Here is an 11,656-nt window from a genome sequence, read left to right as displayed (position 1 = left end):
GGCATCCAAGGCCCTGCATGACCTGACCCCGCCTGTCTCCCCACCCCAAATCACACTTGCTGTTCCCACCTCTGGGTATCTGCCTGGGGCACCCTGCTTGCCAACCCTTCCAGTCTTGGCCCATGTGTCCCCTACTCTGGGAAACACTTCTAAAGGGGGTACTGTCGCTGGGTTCTCAACTATCCTGGCTACTGACATCCTCGCCATATCTGCCTGTATTTGGAACTCCTGGCGTCCCACTTGAGTTTGATCCTATTTCTCCCTGTTCCCAGCCCTCCCATGGCTCCCTAGTTCCCTCAGGACTAAGCCCTAGCCCCTTTGGTTGGTGTGGCAGAGAGGTCCCTGTAACTCCTTGCCTCTTTTTGTCACCCCTCTCCACTGGCCCACCTCCAGGACTCTCACCCTCATCACAACCATGGGAACTTAGCATCTTCCCATGTCCCTCCCAGCCTAGGCCACACTGTAGCACCATTCCCACCTGTGACTCCTGCCCGGGTCCGCAGACCCCTGAGAACCCTCCCAAAGTCCCTGGAGCAGTTACGGGCTCCCTCTTCTGTGCCCCTCAAGATGTCCTGTCGTGCCTCCATTATAACGAGGTTGACCATTTTACTTCTTGTTCCAACTCTGGGACACTTTCAAGACTGAAAGGGTCACTATTGATAATTACACTGATTGAGGGTGGGGGTGGGTGGGACAGGGGAGAGTGGTGGTGGGGAAATGGAGACAAGTGTATTAAGTGTGAACGTTAATAAAAAATGATTAGCCCTCTCTGGTGTAGCTCAGTGGATTGAGCGTGGGCTGCGAACCAAAAGGTCACGGGTTCGACTCCTAGTCAGGGCACATGCCTGGGTTGTGGGCCAGGTCCCCAGTGGGGGCCACATGAGAGGCAACCACATATTGGTGTTTCTCTCCTCGTTCTCCCTCCCTTCCCTTCTCTCTAAAAATAAATAAATAAAATATTTAAAAAATAAAAAATGATTAAAAATGAAAAGTAAAATTAAAAAAAAATTACATTAGACAACAGTGCCCATCTCGCTGAACTGGCACATGGGAGCTGATGGTCAATACCGGGCTTCTGGGACCTGTCTGTCCTGGCCTCACCTGTTTAGCTCCCCTTCCCTCACCAAGTACTCCCCCACGCCCTGCTTTCCCTGGCACCAGAGGGGGTCCATAGCTGTGGCATACACACTTTCTGGTGGCTTTTAGAATATCCCAGGAAAAAGGGCGGAGGAGAGAACTTTCTGGGTTTGGATGATGCTGACTGGTGGGTGGGGTGCAGAAGTCGGGGGCAATGGCCCTGGATCCTGAGTGAGGAACAGTGCTGACAGGCACTGGGAGCGTCTGCCAGGGCTGGGGGGATAAACTCAGGGTGAGAAACGGAGGGAGGCTCTGGTCAATTTTCGGGGGACTTTGGCGGGGAGAGGGTAGCAGGGCTTAGGCAGGAGTTCTGGGAATTTTAAGGGTTTCTGGATTTTAGGGGGTCTCTGACTGGATTTCTGACTAAATTTCAGAGCTCTCTGATATTTGGGGGAGGAATTAGGATTTTGGGTGGGTTTGACAAGATTTCCGGGGATCTGACAGGATTTTGGGAGGGAGAGGAAGGGGATTTCAAGGGAGTGAGTCTCCGACAGGCTCTAAAGTCCGACAATTTCTGTTAGTTTCTGACAAGATTTCAGGGGTCATCTATAAGATTTTCTGGTGGCTTCCTTCCTGTGCTTCTCAGGGGATTTGGTCGACACTTGTAACAAGATGGGGGAGGCCCTGATATCCCGGACTCGCCCCCTCGATTTCGGCGCTCTGCCAGGATTTCGGGAGGGGCTTCGAGCAGGGCTACTTTGGGGCACATTGCCACAGCCAGGACGCACCTGGGGCCACGTCCCACTCTCGGGACGCAGGCGACGGCCACGAAGGACGAACGGCAGTTGTCCGGAGTGGAGGTGAACGAACGCTACTCCCGCGGGAAAGCCGGAGAAGGTGTGAGGCGACGCAGCGTGCGCAGCGCCTAAGCCCCGCCCCGCCTGGGCTCCTCCCCCAACGCAGGCGCGCTGAGAGCGACGGTGCGCCCCGGTCCTGCCGGCTGATTGAGATGGCAAGACTGCGCATGCGTACGGCGTCCCGAGCGCGCGCCTAGCCCAGAGGAGCGGGCGAATGTGTATGGGCACAAGGGGTGAAGGCTGGCGGGATTACCGCGGGGAGGGTCTGAGTGTCTGCATGCTGTGCTGGTGTCTTCTGTGGGGGCCCCAAGCTTCGGTGGAATAAACCCAAGCAACTAGGAGTTGGACTGCGAGTCTCCTTGTTTATCCCCACTTATCAGCTACCAAGCCGTGGCCTTTCTGCCCTCTCTTCCGTGACAGGCTGCCCATCACAGTCACAATAATGCCTTGCTCTGTACTGCCTCCCTATTCCTGCGACCTTTCATGGCTCCAGTCCCAAAGTATTAATAGATCCCCGAAGGATTCTTTCCCCAACTGTTTCATTCACCCCTTTTAGGGAAAGAATTACAACCAAAGTTGACTCCCAAGAAGGGAGATTTGGGACAAAAGGTGGCCCGACCACTCAACCTGTCTGCTAGCTGGTAGTATCCACTTTTTAATGGTTCTCATGGCACGTCATAAAACGTGACACATTCTGTATTTCCGGTCTGTCACCCCCACTGGAATGTGAACTGTATGGAGCAGGAGACTAAAAAATGTTGAATGAGTGAATGGATGGAGTCCATGCCTCTTCAGTGCTGGACAGTGTAGGATGTTGATAAGGTGGTGGACCTGGAGTCATCAGACATTCTTAGGTTTGAATTTTGGCTCCATCACTTCCTAACCATGACCTTGGCACAAAGGCGACCCTCTGAGCCTCAGTTGTCCTCCCAGAAATGGAGATATGTACTTGCTTCTTAGGTTACCTTCAGGACTTAAGGTGGTAATCTTTGTTAATAGTTGTTATTTTGGCTATTAGATGGTAAGGCCTGGGAAAGAACCTCTTTGGTAGGTGATGTGGTGAGTGGATAAAAGAGATATAAAATCGGGCAAACCTAGTGCCATTGCTATGTGACTTTGGCAAGTGACTTCACCTCTCTGAAAGTCAGCCTTTTCTCTAAAATGGGGACAAATAGCCACCTCCTGGGGTCTTATGAGAGTTCAGTAAGAATGTCTGTCAAGTGTTTTATTAGTACAGGCTGGCAAGGGGTAGACCCTGTTAACTTTATTAGTATAATTTCATTTTTTCAGAATGTCTTGTTTCTTCCTTTCTTTTTTGAGGTCTGAGTACTTCTGTAACACCTAAAAAAAAATTTTTTAAAGTATAGCAGTAACATACACAGAGTGCCAAATCTTAAGTTATAGCTCAATTACATTTGTATAACTTTCTGAGATAGATGGGTGCTTATATCAGTGATAGTTTTAGATTATTATTTAGCCTCCTTTCTAATATTTGCATTGATGGCCATTATTTTTCTGAGAACTTCCTGAGCTACACTCCATAAATTTGTGTCACATTTCTGTTAGTATTCAGTTTAAAAATATTTACTAGTTTGAGCCCTGGCTGGTGTAGCTCAGTGGATTGAGCATGGGCCTGAGAAGCAAGGGGTTACCAGTTTGATTTCCAGTCAGAGCACATGCCTGGGTTGCAGGCCAGGTCCCCAGTAGGGGGCGCATGAGAGGTAACTACACATCAAAGTTTCTGTCCCTCTCTTTCTCTCTCCCTTCCCCTCTCTAAAAATAAATAAAATCTTAAAAAAATAAAAATAAAAATATTTACTAATCTGACTTATGTATTATTTTAGTAGTGTACTACTTTGTTTCCAAATATTTTGTGACTGCCTAGTTATCTTCTTATTGTTGGGACTTGCTATTGCCTGATTGGCTGAGGCTTGGGGACAAATCCTGAAAGGAGATAGTGCTGTTAGATAGAAGAACTTTATTTCTATATGGAGGTTGAGGTGGGGTTTGGTGGGGGATACATGCAGGTGTTCCTCTGTTCCCACCCCTATAGCTGCTGGGAGGGTTTGAGAATGTACAGGAAGCGTGTCTTGCGGGCAGGCAGCTTGAAATAGGAGGATCCCTGGGTCCCTTCTTGAAGGACTTCCTCCTGGGTCCCCTCGTGGAGCCCTTCCTGGATGGCCTGCAGGCGGTCCCGGATGGCCTGCAGGCGGTGTTGCTTCTCGCTGAGCCAGCGGTCACCTTCCTGGGCATTCTGGTGGGACCTTCGCTGTGTCAGCTTCACAATCCAGAAGGCCACTCTCGGATGAGGTTCTGGGTGGGTGCTGTCCATGGTTTTTGGGATGGGCATGAGGATCTCCTTCTTCTCTATCTTGGGTACCTGGGGAGGAGGGACGAAGAGACCCTCTGAAAGTCAAATGACAACCCAGTGGCATATTTAGCTCAGTCTGCCACCTACAGGACGCTTTGGGAATGAACAATTCTCTTCACAGTTTACAAAGGACTTGGGTTTAAAATACTCTCAGGACCCTGGCGGGGTTGCTCAGTTGGTTAGAGCGTCGTCCCAATACACCAAGGTTGTGGGTTCAATCCTTGGTCAGGGCACATATAAGAAGCAACCAAGGAATGCATAAATAAGTAGAACAAATCAATGTTTCTTTCTCTCTCTCCACCTTTTCCTTCCTCTCACTCTCTAAAATCAACAAATAAAAATTAGCCCTGGCTGGCGTAGCTCAGTGGATTGAGCACGGGCTGTGAACCAAAGTGTCACAGGTTCGATTCCCAGTCAGGGTACCTGCCTGGGTTGCAGGCCATGACTCCCAGCAACCGCACATTGATGTTTCTCTCTCTATCTCCTTCTCTTTCCTCTCTAAAAATAAATAAATAAAATATTAAAAAAACACAAATAAAATTAAAAAAATACTCGGAGGTTTATAGACTATTTTGGGACTAAAAACACTTTGGAGGCTTCAAATGCACTTTGGGGTTTAAAACACCTGTGGGGATTACAACACATTTTTGGATTAAATATCCTGTGAGGTTTGGAAAGCAGTTTGAAATGCACAAAGTACCCTTACTGGTGTAGCTCAGTGGATTGAGTGTGGGCCTACAAACCTAAGGGCTGCTGGTTCGATTCCCAGTCAGGGCACATGCCTGGATTGCAGGCTACATCCCCAGTGGGGTGCACAGGAGAGGCAACCACATTGATGTTTTTCTCCCTCCCTTCCCCTTTCTCTAAAAATAAATAAATATAATATTTTTTAAAAAGTTAAAACAATGCACAAAGCACTTGGGAATTAAAAGCTTTGGACATGACTAAAGAATCATGACCACAATTGTAATGTGATCCTTTTAAATTTTTAAATTTATTTTATTAATCAAGACTTTGACTATAATGTCATGATTGAGATGGAAATACATAGTCTCTGGATGTTGTCAGAAAAGCTTTAAGGAATTAAGCTTGACTTTAGGTGCTGAAAGGACCCCCCACCCCCAGCGTGGTACCTTGCTTATGTACATACATGGCTCATGGTAGTCTGTCCAGGTTAAGAATGAAAGTTGCTTCCCTGGGACATGGCAAAGGAAGAACCTCAAGACATTTGGGGGGACCTCAAGAACTTGAGGATTTCACCCAAACCTACACGTATTGCAGGCAAAGCTTGGTGGGAACTGTGAGGCTTGGCCTCTTCACTCTGAAAGCTCAATCTGGAGATTTCTTTTTTCTAAATTATTTATTGATTTTAGAGAGAGGAAGGGAGAGAGAAACATCAGTTTGCTGTTCTACTTATTTATGCATTTGTTGATTGTTTCTTGTATATGCTTCAACTGGGGATCGAACTTGCAACCTTGGCATATTGGGACAATGCTCCAACTAAAGTGAGGGTGATTTTTATGGACAGAAATTGTGGTTCAATAAAATCTATACTGCACTGTTGTAGACATTAGACTCTAGTTCAGTTCATTTTCACCCAAGTTTTATTTCTTCACCTATAAGCTCAACTGGATCCTGCATTTTTCTTGTTTCCTTAAACATTTGGCTATATCCCTCCAAAGTAATGTTTCATTTTTCTCCCACCCCTTGACAAGGCAAACAACATCCAAAACCTAGGCCAACCAGACTGTCGGGGGTGGGGGTCCTTCAGTATCCTTGCCTGGATGCTTCCTTTCATAAGACCAGTCATCATGGTTCTTGTCATTCTAACTTTTGCCTCAATAATATTAAGATTTATAACACAGTTTTTCTGCACCAGGTTACAAGCCCTACTTGTACTCTGGGAATCCTGCCTGTTGCTGACCCGAGACACCATTGCCACACCTCCTCATCCTGCTTCTGACACAGAGCAAGGGTCACTTGGCTCTGAAGGAAGACTCTGCCCCTCTTCAGCAGGAAGCTGCTGCAGAAGAGACCCTAAGCCCCTTTCCCTTAAAGCACAGGTGGCAAACGCAAGGCCATGAGCCAAATCTGGCCCTCTGCCTTTTTTTTTAATCCAGCCCAGCACCTTGTTTCTACCCCATGGCAGTGCCAAGCTCTCACTTAACAGTTAAGGAGTAGTTATGTTTATACAGTCCTGAAATTACATTCAGCCCTTTGAAGGCAACCACAAGGCAGAGGTGGCCCCTGGTGAAAATGAGTTTGATACCCCTGCCTTAAAGAATTCAGAGCCAAGAATCCCTGAGCAGGGTGATGCAGTAGGCAGGTAGACAGTCATGAGCAAAGTAGAAATGATAAGCCAGGTACAGGTTACTGGGGTGGAAAGACCTAGGTGCTTAGCACTGGGCAGAACTTGGAAAACAAGTATTGTTCAGTGGAACTTTGCCCCCTGGGTGGCCTTTCCTCCCCTAGCATATCACTGGTCATGTGGTTTAGACTCCCCCCTGACCTTTCCTTCCCTGACATGTTGCTAGCCATGTGGTACCCACCCTTAGAGGAGAAACAAAGGGGGAGGAGAATACCCTCATATGACTCCCATATAAGCCCTTGCAATGACCACCCCCTTAAGCATTAAGCCTTCAGAACAATGAAATTCTGGCCCCTGTCAAATAATCTTAAGAACAAAGCCAGGGTCTGTTGACCACAGAGATAGAGTTTTGGTCAAACTAGAGATATTATCTAGGTCTCAGTTGTATTTCAGCTCCAGGCCCAGAAAAGCAGCTGCAACATGTGGCCATTGATTGAATTCTGGTCCAAATTAAATTAGCCTTTTTAAAATATTTTATTTATTTATTTATTTTTAGAGAGAGGAGAAGGGAGGGAGAAAGAGAGGAAGAGAAACATCAATCTGTGGTTGTCTCTCACACGCACCCTACTGGGTACCTGGCCTGCAACCCAGGCATGTGCCCTGACTGGGATTTGAACCCATGACCCTTTGTTTGCAGTCTGGCTCTCAACCCACTGAACCACACCAGCCAGGGCTCAAATTAGCTCTTACAGACAGCTTTGAATATGGACTGAATTTCTGTTTGGTTCTTGCTACTCAAAGTATGAGCTGTGGACCAGTATTATCAGCATCATCTGGGAGCTTGTAGACATGCAAATTGGTCGGCTCCATTCCACCCACCCAGACCCACTGAATCAGCATGCATTTTGATAAGTTGAGTCCTGAGAAGTTCTGTAGGAGATCATGATATCGAATTGTGTACCCTCTCAATTAATATGTTGAAATCCATACCCCCAGGGTCTCAGAATGTGATTTTTTAATAAATTATTTATTTATTTTGAGAGGGGAAGTGAGGGAGAAAGAGGAGAGAGCCATCAATGTGTGGTTGCCTCTCATGCGTTCCCCTTCTGGGGACCCAGCCCACTACCCAGGCATGTGCCCTGACTGGGAATCAAACCATTGACCCTTTGGTTTGCAAGCTGGCACTCAACCCACTAAACCACACAAGCCAGGCCTCAGAATATGATCTTATTGGGCCCTAATCCAATATGGCTGGTGTCCTTAAGCAAAGAGGAGGATGTCATTCAGACAGGGAGAATGTCATATGAAGATGAGACAGAGACGGGGCCCAATCTACACAACAAGAATCGCCAAAGACTGTCATCAAGTCATCAGCAGGTAGGAGAGGGGCAGGGAAGAGACTCTCCCTCACAGCCCTCAGAAGGAACCAACCTTGATCTCAGACACCTGACCTCAAGAACCGTGAGACAATAAATTTCTACTGACTGAGCTAGCCCGGCAGTTAAGAGACAATACATTTCTGTTACTTAAGCCACCCAACCTGTGGTACTTTGTGACAGCAGCCCTCAGAAACTGATACAGAGACGGCAGTTTGACATCAGCATGAAATATCTTGGGTGTGAGAGTGGTCCTGTGGTCACGGGGAAGAATGCATTATTCTCAGGTGATATCTGCTGAAGGGTGAAGTGTCATGATGTCAATGATTTATTGTTGTATGGTTGGAAAATACAAAAATAAAGTAAATGTGGTAAAATGTTAATGGGCGGTGAATCTAGGCCAGCAGTTCTCAACCAAAGTATGGAAACATTTTTGGTCTTCACAGCTGGTGGGGGTGGGGGTGGGGGTGGTGCTTCTGCCTAGTGGGTAGAGGCAAGGCTGCTGGTAAACATTTGACAGTGCACCGGATGGCCCTGTGCATGGATAAGAACAAAGATTATCCAGCCCTGGCTGGTGTGGCTCAGTGGACTGACGACTAGCCTGCAAACTAAAAGGTCACCGGTTCAATTCCCAGTCAGGGCACATGCCTGGGTTGCAGGCCAGGTCCCTGCTGGGGGGTGCTTGAGAGGCAACCAATAGATGTATCTCTTGCATATTGATATTTCTCTCCTTTCCTTTTTCCCTCCCTTCCCCTCTCTAAAAATAAATAAATAAAATCTTTAAAAACAAACAGATGAAAACAATCAGAAGATGATCCAGCCCCAAAATTACAATGGTGGCAAGGTTGAGAAATCTTGCCCTATAGCGAAAGGAATACAGCCCTGGCTGGTGTGGCTCAGTGGACTGAGCACTGGCCTGCGAATCAAAGGGCCACGGGTTCAATTCCAGGTCTAGGGCACAAGCCCAGGTTGCAGGCCAGGCCTCCAGTAGGGGGTGCATGAGAGGCAACCACACATTGATGTTTCTCTCCCTCTCTTTCTCCTTCCTTTCCCTTCTCTAAAAATAGATAGATAGATAGATAGATAGATAGATAAAAGCAATGCAGATATATTTACTGTATGATTTTCCCCTTAACTTTTCAGTAGATTTGAAATTTTTTAAATAGAAACCTTTGGGTGTGACAAGAGAGAAGCCTATGGGTTTGCCAAGCTCTTGGAGGTTCTTCAAATGTTTTAGGGTCACAAATTAAGTCCTTTGGGGCTACAATCACTCAAAGGTCTACAAAGGTGAGGCACACAAAGCATTTAGGGTTCATAAAGCACTTTGGAATGAAAAGTAGGGGGGGGAGGTGGGGGCATGTCCTAACCTTTGAGTCACTCTCCAAGTTCTCTCCTCGCTCGGTGGATGCCACCATCTTCTCAGAGATCAACACCGCTCCTGTGCTGTTGTCGGTCACCTGTGAAGATGGGAGGAAAGAGTGAGAGCAAAACTGTTTTCCTCCTCTGCCCTCCTCCAGGAAGACACTGCAGCATGAGGGATCCTAGGGAGACTCCAGGAGGCACTTCCCAGCATACGCACCTTGTCGATCTGGAGGTGGCTGGAGAGAGTGTTGTTCCCCAGCTGGTGCTCCTGGTTCTCCTCTTGATGATAGTTCCTAGGGAGGCCCTGAAGGTCCATGGGGGCAGGGAAGAAGCTGTCTGTGCCCTGTAGCAGGTCATCCTGGGGCCAGAGGAGGGACAGGTGAGTTGCTGGACCTCAGGCCTTCCCAGTATTACCTTCAGCCCTTCTAACATGCCCTTGAGGCCTTGCCACATCCCTTCCACCCCCTTCCGTCTCCATCTTCTGACCTTTAGGGCTTAACTAAGTCACCTCCTGCCCTCACCCCGCACCTGTTCTCTCTCTATTCTCTACCCCATTACCTTCCTCATGCCCTACTGTCTCTCTGTTCCTATCCTACCTTTCATTATCTTGCCTCTATCCTACCTCCCTCTCTGCCTGTCTCCCTCCTTCTCTCTATCACTCTGTCTCCCTGTCTCCCTCTGTCCCTTTGGCTCCTCTTCCTGCCTGTCCTGCCTGGCTGTGACCCATCTCCCACTGTCTCCCCGAATCCCTTCTGCCCCTCAATCATCACCTGTTCCCGTCCCTCTTCTCTGGGACTCCTTTTCCCTAACCCCCGCCATCGCTCACTTTCAGGAAAAGCCCGACGAAGTCTTGGAGTAGTCTTTGGAGGCCTAGAAAACCCGAGGAAGTCTCCTGGGTGTCAGCATCGTGGATGGGGGCTGCAGTGGAGGGGGGCATCGAGGTACAGGGGAGCAGCAGCAGCAGGACCAGCGCGTGCCTCATTGCGGGGAAGGCTGTAGGGGTCAGAGCCCAACCCAAGACAATCATGCTTTTCATGCCTTGTCCAGGTTTTATCCTTTGTCCAAGCAACTCTCCCCGCACCGCACCGAACCTATTTTCCCCTCCCGTTTCCTTCTGCTCCCACTCCCTCCAACGTGTCAGGGCCCGTGCGTCCTCCCAAGCCCTGGCTCTTATGAGTTTTGCCTCAAACACCGATTTAATTCCTTTCCTTTCCCCACATTCATATCCAGATATAATTTCTCACCTTCTCCTACACCCTACCCCGTCTTCTGGGCCCCGCCTTTATGCTAGACCACAGTCCAGACACCGGACTCTCAGACTTGGGCCGACCAAGGACTGTTAAATCCAAACAGTTCTGGTCTCGAGCCCAAACGGGGTACCTGGAGCGTTGAATGAGCTCCGCGAGCACCTAGCGGCTCCCCTAATGTCTGGTCACGCCCCCATGTCTGACCTCACTCACTAGCCGAGCCCTCTATTGGATAGTCACGCCTTTATTCTTCGTTAACCACGCCCCTTAGGCCAGCCTCACGTTCACAGCTGGTCACACTCCCTCATTAGACCACGCCCCTGACGTTTGACCTCAGCGCTGAAGATCCAGGTCTTGAGTACATTCAGGCCTGCCTATCTGGCTCCAACCGCAAGTGGCCACGCCCCCTGTCCTAGAGCCACGCCCCCACAACTGGGCCACGCTTCTGAGCTCCAGATCTTGCCCCTAGCGCCCTCGGTTCCATTCCTAGGATCCCTCTGCCCTTCAGGTTTGCCCTCCCCTTAGTTTCGTATTTATTTCTGAGAATTTCTCCGTGTCACTTCTCAGAAACGATTAACGCACTCAACAGAGGGCAATGTAGGGACGCTGAACTGAGAGCCCTCTTTGGTTCCACTAAACAGCCCCCACCCTCTCTGGAAACCCGAAATCCGGTCATATGTTCCAGTTTCCAAGAACCTGGGAATCAGGGCTCTCTTCCCTCTCAGGTCCCCAGAGTCCGGACCCCAGCCTCTTTCAGTCCCACGAGTTTGAAGACTCAGCCCCTCACGCTTCAGGCACAGAGTATCTGTCCCTGCCTTGGGGCAGCGCCACCTGTTGTCCACTAGCGCGTGTGCGTGTGGGAGTCTCTCTCCAATAAACTCCCAGTCGTCTGGCTCAGGACTCTTAACTCTGGTGAGGTCACAAGGAAAACCGTTGTTATGGAACTCAATCAAAGCACACCTTCATACTTCAGTCCTCAAAATATACTTTAGGCAGATCAGGAAAGAAGCTTTTGTGCTCCTTTCACTTCCACATCCCCCATACACAAATTACAGAGG

General features: G+C 48.7%; 1 protein-coding gene across 2 annotated transcripts; it reads right to left on the bottom strand.

Annotated features, from left to right (window-relative positions):
* Positions 1-3,910: 3,910 nt before the first annotated feature.
* DKKL1 (dickkopf like acrosomal protein 1) lies at positions 3,911-11,385 on the bottom strand. 2 transcript variants are annotated; one of them, XM_045856475.1, is made up of 5 exons: positions 11,295-11,385; positions 10,178-10,344; positions 9,569-9,709; positions 9,357-9,446; positions 3,911-4,314 (listed from the first exon to the last, which is right to left on the bottom strand). In XM_045856475.1, the coding sequence occupies exons 2-5, from the start codon at positions 10,331-10,333 to the stop codon at positions 3,982-3,984; spliced, it is 720 nt and encodes a 239-aa protein (XP_045712431.1). In that variant the 5' UTR covers positions 10,334-10,344; positions 11,295-11,385; the 3' UTR covers positions 3,911-3,981. The 2 variants fall into 2 exon arrangements, with proteins under 2 accessions (XP_045712431.1, XP_045712432.1); XM_045856476.1 differs by lacking the exon at positions 11,295-11,385 and adding an exon at positions 10,596-10,728.
* Positions 11,386-11,656: the final 271 nt, after the last annotated feature.

Source organism: Phyllostomus hastatus, unplaced genomic scaffold, assembly GCF_019186645.2.
Source record: "Phyllostomus hastatus isolate PE091 unplaced genomic scaffold, TTU_PhHast_1.1 phas_scaffold_1224, whole genome shotgun sequence".
NCBI classification, from domain to species: Eukaryota; Metazoa; Chordata; class Mammalia; order Chiroptera; family Phyllostomidae; genus Phyllostomus; species Phyllostomus hastatus.
This window is presented reverse-complemented; position numbering and strand designations above follow the sequence as displayed.